The following is a 21,480-nucleotide window of genomic DNA, read 5'->3' on the forward strand; positions in this document are numbered from 1 at the left end:
GCTCTTTTTGAGTGAAGAAGTGTTTGCACTTTGTAACTCTAATCAGTCGGCCGCCCGTCTTTGCCCCGCCACCGAAGAGGCGTGCTCCCGCGATTGGCTCGAGCACGCGCGTCGTCACGGCCCCACGTGGGGCGCGTCACAGTGGCGTCGCCGCCGATTGGCTCGCGGCGCTAACATGCAAACGAGCATCGCCAAGTAGGGCGATCGGAGGGCGGGTCTCGCGGGCGCGCGATCCGGGAACGCGGGTGGCAGTGAGACTGCGCTGGGTGTCCGGTTCGGGTCTCGCTCTCGGTCTCGCGTCCTAGTCGGAGCTCGCTCGGGACGGCCGTCGTGCCGCGCTGGTATGCTAAAGGGTCGGTCGTGCGCGCACCGTGGCCGGTTACTGGCCCATTGCGTCAGCGAAGCGCCTGGCCGAGCCGATCTCGAGGCGCTCTACGGGATTGCCGCGGCCAACCCCGAGGGCTTCTTGTCGGCCGCGGTTCCTCGCTGGCCGTGCCGGGCGCCCTTCGCGCTCGGCTCGGTCTTACGCGGAACGCGGCGTCCCGCTTGGCCCTTGCTCGAACTGCGCTGCGGCCGGCCGAGCTGCGACATGTATCCGCAAGGAAGGCACCCGGTAAGTTGTGGACATGACCGCTCTGCGCGCTCGCACTGTACCGGGTCGGGACAAAAAAACATTTCCGATCGACCACTTCCGCTGGACCTTTTCCTGTGTGTCCGCGCGCAGACTCCACACCAGGCGGGGACAACCGTTTAAATTCACGGTCACCGAGACTTGCGACCGCATCAAAGAAGAGTTCCAGTTTCTCCAGGCGCAGTATCACAGGTAGGTTGACGGTGGATTCCAACCACGTACCCTCGAGCCGCGTGTCTCCCTCCCTCAAACGGACCTTTTTTGAGAGTAGTTGTGACGTCGTACGGTGCTCGGGATTCCGTATTTTTGCTGATATTTATTACTCCCATTGTTTGCTTCCACCCCGGCAGTTTGAAGCTGGAATGCGAGAAGCTGGCAAGCGAGAAGACCGAGATGCAGCGCCATTACGTCATGGTGGGTCATTACCCCCGTCTTGCATCACGAGGCTTATCTCGCACCACCGCGCCCCGTCCCTAGTATGGCTTATCCTTGCATCACGAGGTCCTCACGTTGAGAAATGCCGGTTAAATGCTCGAGTCGCGGCGACGTCGCGAGAAAGGCTAATTGAGCGGAGCGGTGGCAGATGGTCGCCAAGACCGCCTCGCCGGCACGCTAGGGGCTGCGCTTAATGGCCTTGATGGAGGTGCCACCGCGCTAATCGGGCACCAGGGATCGATCGACACCGGTTGCCCACCTGTACCCACGCCCTCCCCTTAACGCGTTGCTGCCTGGTGCAAATATCATTTCCTTTTGATCAAAATAATTTCATGAAACTTGATTCGGGTTCGTAGGTCGATGTTGTGAGCAATCGTAACATCGGTCTGTAGGAGCGGGTGCGTGTTTCTCACACCTGTGTTTACCTGCCTTTGCAGTACTACGAAATGTCGTACGGCCTCAACATTGAGATGCATAAGCAGGTATGTTTCTTGCACCCATCCCCCTCCATCCATTCCATCCTCCCTTGCATCACATCATTCCCTCCTCTAGTTATCCTGCAAAGGTGAATGATGTAGCTCGCGTCGACTGCTCTTTTATTATATATTTATATATATATTGTCCTCCAATCGACAAGCACATCAAGGTTGGCTGTTTTTCAAGAAAAGCGTCTTATCTGGCGAGGCCGCGGCCGTTGGGACAGGCACCCTGGATGATGTGATTAAAGTCCTGTTACCGTCGAGATTAGAACCTCCTTGTGCACCCACGAGAGCACAAGCATTGCAACCCGCGGGGAGGCAGTGGCTAAAGCTCAAAATGACGACGCACGCCCACACCGATTATTTTTGCTAACCTTACGGTTAATGGAGTGGTGGAGGAGTTCATTAAATCAAAAGGCGTTTTACCAGCGAGATGTTTCGTGCATTTGTTCCACTTTCTGTGCTGATCTTGCAAAAGGCCGCCGGCTAATTGCTGTTCAGGATGAGTTTTCCATGAATAATGTATTGTGGAGCGCGCTGATCATTAAAGCGGGGTCTCTTTCCTAGGACCGAACGGTTCGGGGTCTGTGGATTAGCCCTTTAAAGACAGACGGGTCATAAGCCGGCAACGGTGAGATGAATGACCACCTAATGGTGTCTTGGGAGGGTTTCTGATGGATCCTTTCCTGCTGGAGGCCCTGATGCACTGACCCGGACCCACGAGCTCGCGGCTTGTAATTGCCTTGGAGTCTGGGGCTGATCGCCTGAGCGGACCGGTCCGAGCACGGTGCTGCCTAGTTAACCAGCAAGTGGACTGCGTCTCATTATGCAATAATCAATCCTCAAGAGGCAATACCATTTTGATGGTTGAGGGAATCATTCCCAGGCCTCGTGGGTGTATATTTGGGATTGGCTTTTAGCCTGGCACCATATGACCAAGTTTTTTTTTTTTTTTTTTTTTTTTTTTACCACCACCGCTAACCATATTGAAACGATCACAAAATCCATTTGTTTCCAGTTCTTTCATCGCGCGATGCATTTTGACATTGCATAGGCATTCCTTTCGAATGCATGGATGACATTGCTTTTGAGTATTGCAGCCCGTGTTTTATTTATTTATTTATTTATTTTGTCCGAGCATGTACAGATTGCTGCGCAATTTCCTTGCAGCACATAATCGAGTATCCCCAGGGTCGTAAGCACGAGGAGGTCGGCAGTCGCAGATTTTACTGAACACTGCCCCTTACTCACAACTTATCGTACGAGGGAAGTGAGACGTCGCCGTGCTTTGTGATCCACAATTCCGTTTGAAAAATCCCAGACCACATCAAATTCCTCGGTCTTACCGAGATCTGCCGTCGTGTTCAAATAGCCATTTGTTTGGGCGGCTCCGGTGGTCGGAGCGGTTTTGCCTGATATCTTGCGGCACCATCTCTCGGCGCCGTAGTGAAAGGGAAAGTATTTTGTGTTCCGGCACATTGCCAATTTTGCGTGAATAGCGCTAAACTGCTTGTAAAAAAAACATCCGTCTTTAGTACGGTAGTTTGGTGCTTCTGGGAATAAACTGCGACTAGGGTAGAGAACGTGTTCACTTTGAGCGTTCCCCCATATCCTTTGAATCAGCCGGAGCGGGAACGTCCATATATGATCTTCCGTAGGTTTTATTGGAATTCTGTTAGACTGTTTTTTTCGAGCTCTGCCGGTGTGACTTATTTGATTTCGGACCTCAGCAAAGACTTATCTTTGCCTGTTTATGTCCAATGCGATAGCCAAGCCACCCTTCTCGGAGATCGATTCAGTTCCTTGGGCTGCATCTGATCTACCTGATTATTTGATTGGGATCTCCACTGGGCCTGGAGCACGTTCCTCCTGCCACTGTTGCTGCCACATGGGAGTAATTGCTGTCTGAGACCGGCCAAATTGGCTATGGGTTGTTTTTGCACGCTGTCCCATGCCCTACACTCTCCTCGCTATCATCGATTTGCTTTTATGGGGTTTTATTGGCTGATTTGCTAAGCCCCCTGGGTTGCCGGAACCCAAAAGCACACCTCGTGAACCCGGGTGATTGAAGTACAAGATGCGGTGTTTCTTTCACCCGAGCCTGTTTTTAATGTTGCGAAAAACTATTTTGGGCTTGAGACCTCTGATGCTGATGCTGATGATTATGATTGTCTGTCAAGCAACGATGTTAGCGCAAAATTCCTTCTTTGGGGACATGTGGAATTCATTGCTATTTATGCTCCGCATTTCTGGATGGATGATTTGGGTTTTGAAATACCCCTTTAATTGTAACATTAAGTGGAAGATCATATTATCATATGTACACCACAGGCAAATACAATTGGAACACTTGTTGGGTGGAACTTCTTAACATTATCACACAAAACCTTAATTACATGGGAAAATGTAAGCAATGCGCCATTGATGGATTGCCATTGATTGCTGCTGCCACTAATACTACTCCTACTGCTATTTCTTTTAATGACTTCAATTACACCCACCTCCTTGTGGGGCCAGCCAGGACTGCTTTTGGCCTAAGTCTTTCACGAACCGGCGTGTGCCCATGCCTGACGTTTTACCGAAGCTGCAGGAATTTGTAATTTGTTCACGGTGCCGGTGATAACTCGCTTACTCTTCATTAAAGACACCGTGGGATCTTTAACGACCGATGCTGGCAGACGGCCCCTCGTAGGGACTGCGCACACCTTGAGGCCTCAGCCTGCATGCGAAACACCGGGATGGCAGGTTGGCAGTTAATAGCTGCGTCGAGATTCAAACACAGGCTAGACGGTTCAAAATAGTCTTGGCTATCCTGCCACCTCCAAGGTTACCATTGATGTTTTTCATCACCATATCTGATGAAAGCCCCTTTTTCCAGATAAATTTCAAGTACTGATCAAATAATTAATTGCTTTATGAAAACTTGTAATTAATGCCAACGAAGTGCCGACAGTATCGCCATTTCTTGCGGATGTTTGTATATCGGTTAATTGTCATCCAGAACTCCCATTTAACGAGTGTACAGTTTTGGGGTGAAGGGGAAATCCTCTAAAATGGAAATCCTTTTATACCAGTAAATTCAGGAAAATATACACCGTCAGGTTTATTGGCAATTCCCTTGGTATTTTATTAATTTTTTTTAACCCACGAGTGTTTTGTGCAGTGACAACCCGTCTTAGGCACACCCGTCTTAGTGACCCGTCTTAGGCACACCCGAATGAAAATTCACTGGGCGTGGATTTTTCCTTGAAAGTCGGCTGCTTTGAGGATAAAAACCTGTCTCTCTTTGTTGTAAAAATAAAAACTAAAAGACATTTTCTTTAAGGAAAATTTACCGTGCTCGGATCATGTTAAAGTGCGCATAAATCAAACGCGTCTACACACGGTCCGTATACAAATTTACCATAAAAGCGCCGTTTCGCCGAGTGCTTTCCTCGGCTCATAAAGTGCACCAGAGTTTGAGGAATTGTTTTGTCGGTAATTTCCATTTTGAAAGCTGGTGGGCCCTCACCTCTTTATTCCTACTTTTGCTCCATGCCTCGGAATGGTACGCACCACAGGTAGATTAAAACTCCCGTTGGAATCATTAGAAAGGCTTCGGCTCTCGTGGGACAAACGGCCGGTCCTCTTTTTTACCCTCGCAGACCGAATTGACTGTTTTGTAATTTGATGAGAAGCCGGTGAAACGAAATCAACTTACGGAAGGTAGAAAATCTTTGTCTTCCTTCTCCACATGGAAGGAGATTCCGAAGAGCGAGCGTCAACCCTTTCTGTGTAGGTGCCTGGTGCATGCATCCTGCATTATTTACGAAGCTTATGTCCAGGTTCCTGTCCATCGGCGGAATGCATAACATAGGAGAAAGGGAGGAAGGAGTTTTTTTTTTTTTTCTTCCCCTGCATCACCAACCTTCGTGCTCTGCATCTGACGAGATGCTTCGGTGAACGAAATGTTATTTCGGTGCATGTCTCTCTCGCATCACCTCAACTCTATCCTTGAGTTTACCTTTGCCAAGAGGTGATTGGCTATTTCAAAATGTATTGAAAGCTATTTGCTGATGTTTGTTGCTTGGTTCTGTGAATAAACTCGTGTAGGTAATATAGATTTTTTTTAGCTTCGTGATTCGGAACCTCTTTTGGCATTTGATTATATCAAAGAGCACTGAATAGTGAGTCTGTTTGTTCATGCGTTTGCTTTGGGATGCATCAATAGGTGCGGGGTGGGTGGGTGATTGGTGAGAAGGTACCTTGAATTGAATTCACAGTGCAATAATTTTTTTTCTTTCCCCCCCTCCCCCTTCCTTTCCACACCTTCCCACTATACAACCATCCCTCACCTGTTTTCTCAGACGGAGATAGTGAAAAGACTGAATGCGATTTGTGCACAAGTCATCCCTTTCCTGTCACAGGAGGTAAGGATTCCAAATGGTGTCATTCCGTGCATTTGCCTTTTTGTGCAGTGATATCTGTGCTAGGTGGACCCACCGAGCAGCAGTCGGCCGTATCACGGGCCAGTTGAGGTGAGCCACTGAGCCTTGCTCTTCTCCACAGCACCAGCAGCAGGTAATCCAGGCGGTGGAGAGAGCCAAGCAAGTGACCATGTCGGAGCTCAACGCCATCATTGGGGTACGTACCGGCTTGGCCAGGGTTTGTTTCATCGAGCCTTCTCTGAAGAAGTGGATGATGTTGCACAGAGAGTTTCTGACATTTATTTTAAGTGTATGCTGCAACGCAGGAAATGTGAGGTGGGAAAAAGAAAGTGAATGGTGCATTGGAAGAAGAAGAGGAAGAAGAAGAGCTGTGTAGTGGGTGATGCATTTGACAAAGTGTGTGGTGCAAAGGAAATGGAGTTTTTTTTGGCGAAAGGATGGAGGTAATGGATAATGGGTGGTATAATGGAGGTAGTGGATTGGTGTTAGAGGTAATAAGTGTTGCAAGCTGCGAGGTGGATGGTGCAGTCGAGGAAGTGCATGGCACACGGGAGGAAGCAGATGGTACGGGGAAGGAAGCAGATTGTACAGGATGGTGCAGGGGAGGTATGGAATGAAGCGAGAAGATTGGGAAAGGAAGCAGGTGGCACAGAAGAATAAATTGATTGTGAGGGGTAGGAAGTGGATGGTGCAATGGGTAGGAAATGTATGGTGAGGCGGAGGAAGCAGGTGGAGCGTGAGCGCAAGGGGGTGGAGGGCGAGAGGAAGGGGTAGAGCATGAGAGGAAGGGGTGGCGTGTGAGATGATAGAGGTGCAGAGGAAGTGGGAGAAGCGGGAGAGGAAGGAGACAGTGAGGGGGAGGAAACAGATTGTGCAGGATAGCGCAGTGGAAGAAGCGGTTGGTGAGAGGGAGGAAGCAGATGACATGGGGGAGGAAGCCGGTGACATGGGAGAGGAAGCAAAGTGTGAAGGGGAGAAAGCAGATGGCGTGGGGGAGAAAGGGTGTTGCACGTGAGAGGAAGTGGGTGGCACAGGAGAGGAATTGGTGGTGCTGGGGAGGAAGTATTTGATATCGGGGAGGAAGTGTATCGTACGGGATGGTGTGGAGGTGGAAGTGGATGGTGATGGGGAAGGAACAGACGGCATGATGGTGCGAGAGAGCAGACGGCGCGGTGGTGCGAGAGAGCGGACGGCGCGGTGGTGCGAGAGAGCGGACGGCACGGTGGTGCGAGAGCGGACGGCGCGGTGGTGCGAGAGAGCGGACGGCGCAGTGGTGCGAGAGAGCGGACGGCGCGGTGTTGCGAGAGAGCGGACGGCGCGGTGTTGCGAGAGAGCGGACGACGCGGTGGTGCGAGAGAGCGGACGGCGCGATGGTGCGAGAGAGCGGACGACGCGGTGGTGCGAGAGAGCGGACTGTGCGGTGGTGCGAGAGAGCGGACTGCGCGGTGGTGCGAGAGAGCGGACTGCACGGTGGTGCGAGAGAGCGGACGGCGCGGTGGTGTGAGAGAGCGGATGGCGAGGTGGTGCGGACGGCGTGGTGGTGCGAACGAGCGGACGGCGTGGTGGTGCAAACGAGCGGACGGCGCAGTGGTGCGAACGAGCAGACGGCGCGGTGGTGCGAACGAGCGGACGGCGCGGTGGGGCGAACAAGCGGACGGCGCGGTGGGGCGAACGAGCGGATGGCGCGGTGGGGTGAACGAACGGATGGCGCGGTGGGTTGAACGAGCGGAGGGCGCGGTGGGGCAAACGAGCGGACGGCGTGGTGGGGCGAACGAGCGGACGGTGCGGTGGGGCGAACGAGCGGACGGCGCGGTGGGGCGAACGAGCGGACGTCGCGGTGGGACGGATGGCGCGGTGGGGCGAACGAGCGGACGGCGCCGTGGGGCGAACAAGCGGACGGCGCGGTGGGGCGAACGAGCGGACGGCATGGTGGGGCGAACGAGCGGACGGACGGCACAGTGGAGAGAACGAGAGAGCGGACGGCGCGTTGGAGAGAACGAGAGACCGGACGGCGCGGTGGAGAGAACGAGAGAGCGGATGGCGCGGTGGAGAGAACGAGAGAGCGGATGGCGTGGTGGAGAGAACGAGAGAGCGGACGGCGCAGTGGAGAGAACAAGAGAGCGGACGGCACGTTGGAGAGAACGAGAGACCGGACGGCGCGGTGGAGAGAACGAGAGAGCGGATGGCGCGGTGGAGAGAACGAGAGAGCGGATGGTGTGGTGGAGAGAACGAGAGAGCGGACGGCGCGGTGGAGAGAACGAGAGAGCGGACGACACGGTGGAGAGAACAGATTGTGCAGAATGTCACGGATGGCGTGGTTGAGGAAGCAGATCGTGCTGGGAAGGAAATAAATTGTGCAGGATGGCACTATGGAGAAAGCTGGTGACGTGTGAGAGGAAGTGTTGGCATTGAAGTGCGTGGAACGGGAGAGGAAGCTGGTGGTGTGGAAGCAGGTGGCACGGGAGATGATTCAGTATGTGAAGGAGAGGAAGCAGATGCTGCGGGAGTGGAAGGGGGGTGATGCGGAGGAGTAATGGGGTGGTTTGAGGGAGGAAGGAGGTGGTGTGTGAGAGGAAGGTCGTGTTGCATGAGAGGAAGGTTGTGTTGCATGAGAGGAAGGTTGTGTTGCATAAGAGGAAGGGTGTGTTGCATTAGAGGAAGGGTGTGGCACGTGAGAGGAGGGGGTGTCATCTGGGAGAATTGGCTGGCGCGGGAGAGAAAGTGGATGGAGTGGGCTAGGAATTTGGGTGGTGTGGGGGAGGAAGTAGTTGATGTAGGGGAGAAAGTGTATTGTATGGGATGGGGGGGGGGGGGATCAGGAAACAGATGGTGATGGGGAGGGAGCAGACGTCATGGTGGAGTTAGCGGGCGGCGTGGTAGTGCGAGCGAGCGGACGAGCAAACTGTGCGGTGGAGTGGCCAGATGGATGATGTGGTGGAGCGATAGAAAGGTGCAATGGGGTGAGTAAGAGAACTGCACAGTGGAGCGGACGACACAGTGGAGCGAGTGGACAGCACAGTCGAACGGACGAGCGGACTGAGCGGTGGAGCAAGAGGACAGCGCGGCAGAGTGGAGGAATTGTGCAAGACGGCGCGGTGGAGCGAGTGAGCAAGAGGACAGCGCGGTGGAGCGAGTGGATTGTGCAGAATGTCATGGATTGCATGGGCGAGGAAGCAGATGGTGCTGGGAAGGAAATAAATTGTGCAGGATGGCATTATGGAGAAAGCTGGTGACATGTGAGAGGAAGTGTTGGCATTGAAGTGGGTGGAACGGGAGAGGAAGCTGGTGGTGTGGAAGCAGGTGGCACGGGAGAGGATTCAGTATGTGAGGGAGTGGAAGCAGGTGCTGTGGGAGTCGAAGGGGATGGTGCGGGGGAGTAATGGGGTGGTTCGGGGGAGGAAGAAGGTGGTGTGTGAGAGGACAGGTGTGTTGCATGTGAGGAAGGGTGTGTCGCATGAGAGGAAGGGTGTGTCACGTTGGAGGAAGGGTGTGGCATGTGAGAGGAAGGGGTGTCATCTGGGAGAAAGGGACTAGCACGGGAGAGAAAGTGGATGGAGTGGGCTAGGAATTTGGGTGGTGTGGGGAAGGAAGTAGTTGATATCGGGGAGGAAGTGTATTGTACGGGATGGGGGGGGGGGGTGCAGGGAGCAGATGGTGATGGGGAGGGAGCAGATAGTGATGGGGAGGGAGCAGACGTCATAATGGAGTGAGCGGGTGATGTAGTGCGAGTGAGAGACGTGGTAGTGCGAGTGAGCAGACGAGCAAACTGTGCGGTGGAGTGGCCAAATGGATGATGTGGTGGAGCGAGAGAAAGGTGTGATGGAGTGAGTAAGCGAACTGCACAGTGGAGCGGACTGATCGGTGGAGCAGAGGAATTGTGCAAGATGGTGCCGAGGAGTAAGCGGAAGGTGAGGAGGAGTTAGCGGATGACGTGAGGGCAGCAAGCAGATGTGCTGGGAAGGAAACAAATTGTGCAGGATGGCGCTGGGGAGGAAGCTGGTGGCGTGGGAGAGGAATCGTGTGACATTGAAGTGGGTGGAACGGGAGAGCAAGCTGTTGGCGAGGATGTGGGTGGCATGGGAGAGGAGGCAGAGTGTGTGGGAGAGGAAGCAGATAGCGCAGGGGAGGAAGCGGGTGGTGAGTGAGAGGAATGAGGTGGTGCATGAGAGGAAGTGGGGTCACGTGACAGGTAGGTGTGTCACGTGACAAAAGGGGTGTCGCATGACAGGAAGGTGTGTCACGTGACAAGAAGGTGTGTCGCATGACATGAAGGTGTGTCACGTGACAGGAAGGTGTGTCGCGTGACAGGAAGGTGTGTCGCGTGACAGGAAGGTGTGTCGCGTGACAGGAAGGTGTGTCGCGTGACAGGAAGGTGCGTCGCGTGACAGGAAGGCGTGTCCCGTGACAGGAAGGCGTGTCGCGTGACAGGAAGGCGTGTCGCGTGACAGGAAGGTGTGTCGCATGACAGGAAGGTGTGTCGCATGACAGGAAGGTGTGTCGCCTGACAGGAAGGTGTGTCGCGTGACATGAAGGTGTGTCACGTGATATGAATGTGTGTCGCGTGACAGGAAGGTGTGTCGCGTGACAGGAAGGTGTGTCGCGTGACAGGAAGGTGTGTCGGGTGACAGGAAGTTGCAGCGTGAGAGGAAGCATTGTCTCATGAGAGGAAGGAGTGCTGTGGGAGAGGAAGTGGGTGGTGTGGGAGAGGAAGCTGGTGGAGTTGAAGCAGGAGCCATGGGAGAGGAAGTGGAGTGTGAGGGGGAGAAAGTGGATGGTGCAGGGGAATAAGCAGATGGAATGGGGGAATGAGGAGGTGGCGCGTGAGAGGAAGTGGGTGGCACAGGAGAAGAAGTGGGTGGCTCGGGGGAGAAAATGGTGGCTCGGGGGAGGAAGTGAGTGGCTCGGAGGAGGAAGTGGATGATGTGGGGGAGGAAGTGCATTGGATGGGATGGGATGGCATGGGAGGGGGGAGTGGATGGTGATGGGGAGGGAGTGGACGGTACACGGAGCAAGCGAACAGCACGGTGGAGCAAGCAAATGTCGTGGTGAAGGAAGCGGGTGGCACGTTGGAGGAAACAGATTGTGCAGGTTGGCACCGTTGAGGAAGTGGAAGAAACACATTTGGGGGGATTGCACCAGGGAAGGAAGAGAATGCTCACCTCTTTAGAGGAGGGGGTGCAGTGGTGCAGGGGAGGAGGTTGGAAGCCGATGGGAAGGTGGAAGAAGCTGATGGTGATAGGGTGGAAGCAGATGGCACTGGGGAGGAAGGGAATGGTGCTGGTGAGGAAACTGGGCAGGATGGCGCGGGTGTGGAAGCGGAGGGTGCGTTTGACGAAACAGATTGTGCAGGATGGCGTGGGGGAGGAAGCGAATTATGAGGGGATGGAAGCGGATAGCGCAGTGGAGGGGGTTGAAAGCGGATGGGTGAAGGAAGAAGTGGGTGGCTAGGGGGAGGAATCAGATTTTGTAGGATGGTGAAGTGGAGGAAGTGGATGTTTTGGGGAGGAAGTGGATGGTGCTGGGAATGAAGTGGATGGTGCTGGGAATGAAGTGGATGGTGCTGGGAATGAAGTGGATGGTGCTGGGGAGGAAGCAGTTTGCACAGGATGGTGTGAGTGAAGGTGTAGATTGTGAGGTGGAGGAAGTGGATTGTGCATGGTGGTGCTGTGGAGGAAGTAGACATGAGAAATTTTCCAATATTCTTAATGAGTCTTTCCAGATTTGCGCATAACTATGGGTAATACTGCAGCTACGGTATACAAATTGTGACGTGGACTTTGTATTAAATATCGTTGCATTTGATTTGTGACATTTCAGGTCATTTTTGTGAAATATGAGTATTTGAAAATCTTCCCTATTATTATTATTATTCATGCTGCCAAGAGGTTTTAGCTGTTTATGCCTCCTCTGTGAGACAATCGCAAGATGTGATTGTAATTAGCACGTCGGCCACAGCATCAGTGTGGGTGCTGACGTGATCAACACAGTGTCAAAGCACATTCACTTGCACAGCTACTTTTCCTAACAGTTGATGCTGTGCTTCCCTCTTATTGTGGAGCAGCATCGTCATATGGGGAAAAAATTATGTGATGTATTCAGATACTTTGCTTTGGTTGTCGGTCTCTCGACTAGCGACCGTTTTCACCCCTCAACCCATATTGGGCTAAGGGGTATTGTCGTCACGGGCGTCGTCCGGGCATCCGTCAACTTTTGGTTTCCGTCAATTTCAAGGAGAACGGCTTGTCCGATTAAATCCATTTTTGCAGTGTGTGTTGGGGTTTAGTAGAGGAAGGTGCCTTTCGAAAATGGGCGCGCTGCGATTTTCAATATTGCCGCCACGGCAGCCATCTTGAAATTGGTTTCCGTCAACTTCGAGCAGAACGGCTTGTCCGATTAAATCCATTTTTGCAGTGTGTGTTGGGGTTGGGTAGAGGAAGGTTCGTTTCGAAAATGGGCATGCTGTGATTTTCAATATGGCCGCCACGGCAGCCATCTTGAAATTGGTTTCCACCATGCATTGGCTGAGGGGTTACGCCCGCTTTGCGGTGCTATTTATTAAAGTATGGAAGCCACAGCAAAGCATGTGATAAACTACACCTGCACTGGGAAGAGTGTATACTTCCGCCAGGCTGAACAGTTTGTTTTGTATCTCAATGATAGGCCGGATCTGGATTCGGACCTGAACCTTAATATAATCGCCTTGTTCTTGTCACCAAACCAAATTATTCCTCAAGTTTAGTCATAACTCGCCCATAACCTTTTGAAATAACATGTTATATATTGCTTTTCACCCAATTTCTCAATGGTGAAGAATCACTTGAAACATTAAATAATTCTCGTATCTGAATCCATATTCAGATCTTCACCAAAATTGAATCGATTCTTCCATGTCACATATGCAACCTGTCCACCAGGTTTCGTCCGAATCCGTCCACCACTTTTTGAGATATATTGTTCACAGAGAAACAAACAGACATAGACAGGGGTGAAAATACAAATACAATAGGGTGAGGTAATCACCTCAAGACACCAAAGCTAGAATTAAGAGGCTGAAACACAGAAGACCAAACAACTAAATTCAAACTTCCTGGCAACTGGCACGATTATTTGTTTTTTTTCTGCTCAACAATGGATTTGAAATTGTGTGTAACCAAATTTTTCCCATAAAATGAGGCCTTATAGTTGGCATGGTGAAAGGGTGCTGTGGAGAACCCTAAACTCTCAAATGATACTCTCCGCCCTCCACCACCTTGATATTTTCTGGTTTTGATGTTTATCGATGTATGTAACCTGTTAAGTTCTTGGAGTTAATATTTTTCATGTTTGTAGCTTCTGAATTTACTGCAAAGTTCCTCTTTTACAGCTTTTTCCTCTTTTTCTATCCTTCAAACCAAAGCACTCACCACGTCTGAGGAAGTGGGTAGTGCGATAGAGGAAGTGGATAATGTCCTATATAAAGTGTATGGTGCTTTTCGGTGTAATCATTTAATGCATCACTTCCTGTTGACACCATGTTGTTATCCAAGGAATGACATCCAACGGCAAGTGGTGGCTGTTGTTTTGTGCTTGCTTCCCGGTGGACGATAACAGCAGACTCTCCATACCTTTACTGACCTTGTGGTGGTGGATTAGGAAAATGCATTAATTTTTTGGGTTCTATTATGCAATCGACGGTGGAAGTGTAGTTGTAAAAGTACTTGTTCTGAGACTGCGGCGTGACCTTTGGCAACAGTTTTGGGATTGCATATCTTAGAATGAAGTTCACAGTTATGTCAACCTTGCTTCCTACATCACCCTCACCTTTCAGAGCAGCAGGTTCAATAGCCGTGTTGCTGTTTCGGGTACCCCCCCCCCCCCCACACTCTCCCTCCTCTTCCCCCCCGAAGGGGTGGCAAATATAGAATGCTATTTGCCACTAGTTTTTACCAGAGCTGAATCTGTTTGTAAAAATGTTCATTTGCGGGTTTTAATATAATTGTTTATTTAACATAAGCATTGCCCATGCGCTCATGAAGGTGTTTTTTGGTGGAAATGTTTTTTGCTCTATATTGTTTGCCATGCGGCCATGTTGCACTTCACTCTATCCTTGCATCATGCTACTTATTCTTATTTCAATGTCTTTTCAAAATAGTGTTTGACCTTTTGTCTGTTCTTACCTCTTTCCTTCACCTCTGTACCTCAGCACCAGCAGCTGCAAGCTCAGCACCTGGCCCATGCACATGCGCCACCAGTGCCTCTACCCCCTCACCCGGCTGGACTGCAGCCCCCTGGCCTTCCCCTTGGCAGCAGTGCGGCGTCCGGCCTCCTTGCGCTCTCCGGAGCACTGGCTCCTCCACCACACCTGCTCAGCAAGGAGGAGAAAAACCACCACGTGGACAACCACAGAGGTGAGGTTGGCGGTAAAAAAAATTCAGCTGATATTATGCTAAGCTTCATAGAACACCAGCAAAGCTACTGAAATGGTGCTAGCGGTGCCTCAGTTTTTTGGTCTTTACCTTAGTCAGTGTCCTTTAAGTGTCCGTTTGGAAATCCAATTTGAACCCAATAGCCCATGAGGTTAGGATCCCATTTGCTGTGCTTCTTTTTCCACCAATGTAGGTAATGCCCAGGTACACCGATGTCTCCTTAGAAGGTTCTTGTGATCCGACTCGTTTGAGAGGCTAACACATCTGAGCACAAATAGCTCCTGATCCTGGGGTCCCATTTTCTGTGTTGATTTGGTCAGGGTGCCATTGATATTGTCTGCTCTTCGTGAATGACACTGTGGGATCTTTTAACGTCCACCAACTAGTGCTGGTAGACAGGATGCTCAGTTTAACGTCAATCTGAGGGATGCCAAACACACCCTGGAATTAGGGAGGAAGGGTTTTTAAAAGACCGGCGAGGAAGAGGAGAGAGACGCTGCACGTGAGGCACCAGGATGACAGTTTATAGCTGGGCCATGATTCAAATGCAGGCTAGAAAGCTTGTGGTGAGGGTGGATACCTCTAGGCCATCCTGTCAGTCTTGAGAGGCTGAAAAGGAGCAAAACAAAAGCTAAAGTCATAACGGAAGTGCAGCAATAAACGCACATAGTGTGAGAGACATGTAGTTTCAAACAGAAACCGAGATGTGGTTTTGAAAAGGCCATTTTGTACCCGGAAATTTCCACTATTGTTTTAATTTTATAGTTTCCTCGCTCGGAGCTGCTGGCCGTCCGTACAACCTTCACCCTTTAAAAGTACAATTGACAGTAATGCTTATTTCATGCTGTGATGTTCAAATGGCTGCTAACATACCTGTTTTGCTTTTTCTCTCTTTCTTCCCTTCTGTGTAAAATTGGCCCTGAACTGAATTTTTAGCGGAAAGAGACATGGCAACGGTAAGAGTTTTACACATTTGAGTTTTGTAACATTTTTTCTTTCTTTCCTGTGAACGCTACATGCGCATTGGAATGTGAGATATTTATTTATCTATTTTTAATCAGCATCGAAACTTCTGTGTCTTGGGTTTGTGTCCGCAAACGTCCAATTTGATGAATTTTTAAAAAAGAGCGAGGGCGAACAAGATTGCTTTCAAAGCAATGAAATGGCATTCTTTTCATAGCTACGTTTTACGGGCCTCTGTTTCTGTTTGTATGAATTGTGTTCCCACATGTTGTCTGCTGCCTTGCAAAAAAAAACTGGGGAGGGCGAAGGGGGGAGATTGGGGGAGGCGGGGAGGGGGTTCGACCCCTAACCTTGAAACGCCTAGCTCTTGGAAACATACGACCACTCGCCTGTCTCCAGCTCTTTGTACAGAAACCCAAATAGGAACACGTCAAAGTGTACAATAAGCACGAGCAATCCTGGTCTGGAAAGGCGTCGTCATTCGAAACTTTGCGCATTACGTCGAAACGAGCCTTGATTGGAATAAAAACCTAAGCGGCCTCTGTAATTCTATTTTCTCCTTGCGCGTTCTCTTGTTTACCTTTTGTTAATTTGAAGCTGCCGAGGAGAGGGACCACAGACCCTTATTATGGTCACGTTGACCGAAAATTTGAGGCTCGGCTCCCAATGGATTGTAGAATCGGCAGTAATGGAATAATGACGTTTTGGAGCAGCCTGTGTTGTGTTCGTAAAAGAGGTTTTCCAGCCCCATTCCCCAACCTTTTATTTTTAAACACCGTGCTGCTAATTTATGACACATTCCCTTCACTTGTCGCAAGTTCTCGTCTTGTTTGCCTCGGGGGCCTTTATTAAAATGGGTTTCTTGTGCATTTCTTCCAGTTTGCTTTGGCCACCGTCTGGCTGCGTATTAAGTTGCTCGCACACGGGTGCATATTCTAGCGTCCGTCGCGGTACATCTGGAGGACATTTTGCTTGGCTGCGGTTTCCTGAATCAACAAATGTGGTCCTTTTGCACTATGCGCAAATTATTCTTGTCTGCTTTGATAGTTATTCCGACTCCCTGCTGCTTTCCAGACCAGCTTTTTGAAGTGTCTGGTAAACAGCGTTGTTTCCATTTAGTAATTCCAGACGTGTTCCCCATCAAGCCCCCCACCCCCTCCCTTGCCCCCTGCTGGTAGAGCAAAATGAAATCAAATGCATTTGGGCTTTCTGCCACAGTGAAGCTTTCATTTATTTATTTATTTGCAAATGTCATTTAGGGGTTCTGAAACTTTTAGCACTATGACAACTGTTCGTATTGTAGCTGACAAAGTTGCTACATATTATGCTTGTATATTATTTTCAGGGAAAACGATCACAAAAACAACCTTTTGCCTCTAATAAAATATTAAATCGTAATCCCTCGCCTGGTGTTGGCTTAGCGGCTAGGGTGCCAGCTTAGGGTCCTAGGATCCTGGGTTCGAATCCCGGTCGATCGCTGAATTAACGCCAGGGGGGCTGACTCAGCCTGATCATCCTTCCGAGGTCGGCTAATTGAGTACCAGTTCACCGGTTAATTCCCTGTTTGTCGTAAAAGGCGACAAACAGGGTTGGCGGCAGGAAGGGCATCCGGCCGTAAAACATTGCTTCAAAAAGGGGACCAACAAAAACAACAACAACCACGGTGACCGAAAAAGGCCAACCCCAGCTTTGCGGGGAAAAATGGCCTCTAAAGGTATTTTTTATATTTAATCCCTCTCCTGCTCGCCCTTTTCCGTTTGTGTGCAGCACATGGCTGCTGATTGACAAATTCGCTGGGGGTGTGGCTGTGCCACTGATGCAGTCAGTGTTCCCTGTAGGTTAGAGCAATAATTTATAATTTGTTCAGAGTGCCTGTGATAACTCACCTACACTTCATGAAGGACACCATGGGTCTTTAACGTTCACCAGCTAATGCTGGCAGACGGGACATACCTAGGTTAACGTCCATCCGGGGACCGGCACACACATTGATGAATCACCCTGCCTGTGAAACACCAGGATGACAGTTTATAGCTGGGTCGGGATTCAAACCCAGGCTAGACAGCTTTAAGGCTAGCGTGTGTACCTCGAGAGCACCTGCCAGCCCACTAAATTGTAATTGTGTGCGTCTGTCATTTGCTTAAAGGGGATTGGTAATTCTTCGATTACAAGTAAACGGTGACCATGGATTCGGCATTGCCAACCGAAATTAAAAGCTGTTAAGAAAAATACACAGGTGGCTCTACTTGATGGCCCACCGAGTGTCCCTTTCAACCCATGCTGCACAGTGCCAAGAGGAGTCCATGCAGAGCGAAGCAAGACGTATTGAAACCTTTGTTTCCTCATTTCAATTTACTTCTTTCTTTCTTGCATTGGAAAGTTTATATGACACGCAAGCTAATGTGCCACGAACGCACCAAGTTGCTTTTCATTGCGATGTGGATTTTGGGGAAGTGTTCTCCTGCGGCACGCAATTTAAAATGCAAACCTAATCGGGTGAACTCTTTCGTGGCCACGCGGGCTGTTTTCCTTCTGTTAGCCAGGAGCAACCATGTGTATCTTATTTGTATTTGGCCGACATCCAAAGTGGCAGCAAAGCAAGTGCAACCGGGTGTTGAATTTATATAAACATAAACAGTATAGTAACATAGCTGTGGGCTGGGGGGCTGGGGAGCTGGTGGAGGGGGTAGGGTTAACCTTGAGCCAATGTATTAGGGGGCTGTGGTCAGGGGGGATGAGGTGAATCGTGGCTGGTTGGAGAGCGGACGAGCGATGGTTTATTCCTTCCTTTTCATCCATAACCATAATTGACCGTATGGTGGGGCTTTTCGGCAAAGGTGGAGTAATTTGAGTTGACTGATTACCTACTTCCAAGCAATAAATAAGGAGGCCCAAGGCTGCAAGGAGTGGTTGACTGAGCTGGGTATGCTAAGACCCCTGGCACACATACCCTGCTTTGGAAGGTCCCCTTTGACTTTTTGTATTTCCACCTGGATCGTGGCTGGAAAACTGCCCGGTTAACCGAGTGCATGCTCAATTCGACGAATATTGCCAAGCGGGAGTGCTTTCATTCGGAGTGAGAGGAATTCTGCGTGATGGAAAAATTTGGCACTTTGATTCATGAACGATTTGCCTCAAATTTGCTCAAATTGTTTGCCTGACCTTGGAACTGTGAAAGCTTAATATTATTAACAATTGTGCATTAATTTAAAGAGGTTTTCTTATTTATTTATTTATTTTATTTGAAATGTGGGGACAGTTTTATGAGGCAAATTGTGAGAATCCTGTACCAGGAAGAGGTTTGAGTCCTGCCAAGTGCATTCTGCATCCTGCCAAACATGTCCGCTTGTGAATTGTCTTCTTCGCTGGTGTGCCATTTCCACCCCACCCCCACCCTTTTTACAGAACAAATCCATGTCGCCACCGAACAACCTGCGGACAAGCGAGAAGCATCGCAACTCCATGGATTTCTCCAGTGATGGCAAAAAGCGGAAGGTGAAAGGAAATGTTTGTTAATTGCTGTGCACATGTAAATGGAGCGTTTAAACAGCCCAGTGGATACATCTTAAGGTTCCCCAGGTTGTTGTAGCAGATATGTCACCTGTCGTCATTCCACAATCGGGCACAGGGGCACCACCAGATGTAAACCCATTAATGTAGTTATTACCGGACTACGTGTAAACTGCCCACGTGGGTCCAGTTGTACGCCATGTCCTTGCGCTAAATAATTATCTCTGTTTGGTGTGCTTTGTCAAGCATTGCACGGATTATTCAAGGTTGTGTCACCGAGACCTTTTCATTTCTTCACAGGACAGTGACGTGGATAAAAGTGATGATAATCTTGAGGTCGATGTGTCTAACGAGGTACGTATTGTGACGTCGACATATTCTCAACTCGTCTCATGATCCTTTTGTTGAAGTCATGTTTATCAATAGATGAGGAATTTTTTCCCGTCACTTCGCTGACGGATTTAATTGAGAGACAAGTTTTACTTTTCAAACATTCTGCTCTATTCACTCTATAATTTGTACAAGGTCATCTTCCATCTGCTTGGAAGTGAGCCAACATCACCTTCATCAACCATCCTTGCTGCTTATATATGGCGCGAGCAAAAATCACTTCTGCTTTGCTGCACAGCTCAGTGCTGGAGTCTTTGGTTTGAACCTCCACTTAACATGAATGAAATTAAACATTTTGAAAATTTTGAATTATTCTCACTCAGATTTCAACATCACCATAACGCATATTGTTAAGTTGTTTGAAACTTTCTTTATATAAGACCAGCCGAAAGCACCCGGCGTTGCCCGGGTTCTTTTTGAATGAATTTACTACTGTAATTCAGCCTTTACCTGCGGCCGTAGAAGATTGACTACTATAATTCAGCTCAGCTTTTAATTGCGAAATGGGCCCAGCCTGGCCGAGGCAGCCTCGACCGGCCTCGCCACCTAGCCTATAACCTTCCCGGGGCCCGTCCCGACATTTTTAGTTATTTTTGAATGAATTTACGACTACAATTCAGCTTTTACTCGCGGCCGTAGAAGATTGACTACTATAATTCAGCTCAGCTTTTAATTGCGAAATGGGCCCAGCCTGGCCGAGGTGGCCTCAACCGGCCTCACCACCTAGCCTATAACCTTTCCGGGGCCCGTCCCGACATTTTTAGTTATTTTTGAATGAATTTACTACGATAATTCAGCTTTTACTCGCGGCCATAGAAGATTGACTACTATAATTCAGCTCAGCTTTTAATTGCGAAATGGGCCCAGCCCGGCCGAAGCGGCCTCGACCGGCCTCGCCACCTAGCCTATAACCTTCCCGGGGCCCGTCCCGACATTGTTAGTTCTTTTTGTTTGAATTTACTACTATAATTTAGCTTTTACTCACAGCCGTAGAAGATTGAGTACTATAATTCAGCTCAGCTTTTAATTGCGAAATGGGCCCAGCCCGGCCGAGGTGGGCCTCGACCGGCCTCGCCACCTAGCCTATAACCTTCCCGGGGGCGGTCCAGACATTTTTTGTTGCAGAGGTTTCCTTCTATCTTTCACCGTTCAGGAGATTAGCACGTGCAGACAAACAAACAAACAAACAAACAAACAAAATCTTTCTTATATATATATATATATATAAATATAGATATATAGATAGAAGATGATTTGTAATACTGGCTACCACCAGGTGGCGATATATGATACACACATATACATGGAGAGAAATGTGGTCTTCCCCTCATGTTGAGCCCCCCTCCCCTCCCCACCAGATATGCTACCCCAAGAGAAACCATACTTGGGGTACCCTTGGGCAACATGCAAAATTAGGTTGGATTTTGTTTGTTATTTTTTTTCGTTTTTGAAGCACATGTAAACAAATACACAAACAAATACAGTGCATTCAGAAAGTATTCAGACCCCTTCACTTTTTTCACATTTTGTTATGTTGCAGCCTTATGCTGAAATCGTTTAAATTCATTTTTTCCCTCATCAATCTACACTCAATACCCCATAACGCCAAAGAGAAAACAGGATTTTAGAAAGTTTTGCAAATTTATTAAAAATAAAAAACTGAAATATCACATTGACATAAGTATTCAGACCCTTTGCAATGGCACTTGAAATTTAGCTCAGGTGCCTCCCATTTCTCTTGATCATCTTTGAGATGTTTCTACACCTTGATTGGAGTCCACCTGTGGTAAATTCAATTGATTGGACATGATTTGGAAAGGCACACACCTGTCTATATGAAGTCTCACAGCTGACAATGCATATCAGAGCAAAAACCAAGCCATGAGGTCGAAGGAACTGCCTACAGAGCTCAGAGCCAGGATTGTGTCGAGGCACAGATCTGGGGAAGCCCACAAAAAAATTTCTGCTGCATTGAAGGTTCCCAAGAGCACAGAAGCCTCCATAATTCTTAAATGAAAGAAGTTAGGAACAACCAGGACTCTTCCTAGAGCTGGCCGCCCGGCTAAACTGATCAATCGGGGGAGAAGGGCCTTGGTAAGAGAGGTGACCAAGAACCCGATGGTCATTCTGGCTGAGCTCCAGAGATCCTGTGTGGAGATGGGAGAAACTTCCAGAAGGACAACCATCACTGCAACACTCCACCGATCTGGGCTTCATGGCAGAGTGGACAGACGGAAGCC

General features: G+C 49.5%; 1 protein-coding gene across 1 annotated transcript in view; it reads left to right on the plus strand.

The window, feature by feature from the left end:
• Positions 1-219: 219 nt before the first annotated feature.
• LOC137421677 (transducin-like enhancer protein 1) overlaps positions 220-21,480 on the plus strand; it is a 51,185-nt gene continuing 29,924 nt past the window's right edge. The window contains 11 exon segments of the mRNA XM_068107958.2: positions 220-613; positions 725-738; positions 740-823; positions 982-1,045; positions 1,504-1,548; positions 5,892-5,954; positions 6,094-6,168; positions 14,155-14,359; positions 15,314-15,333; positions 18,746-18,835; positions 19,151-19,204. Of these exon segments, the coding sequence (XP_067964059.2) occupies positions 344-613; positions 725-738; positions 740-823; positions 982-1,045; positions 1,504-1,548; positions 5,892-5,954; positions 6,094-6,168; positions 14,155-14,359; positions 15,314-15,333; positions 18,746-18,835; positions 19,151-19,204 (984 nt within the window). The 5' untranslated portion in view covers positions 220-343.

This window comes from Myxine glutinosa, chromosome 2 (assembly GCF_964187855.1).
Source record: "Myxine glutinosa chromosome 2, kmMyxGlut1.1, whole genome shotgun sequence".
Lineage (NCBI taxonomy): Eukaryota > Metazoa > Chordata > Myxini > Myxiniformes > Myxinidae > Myxine > Myxine glutinosa.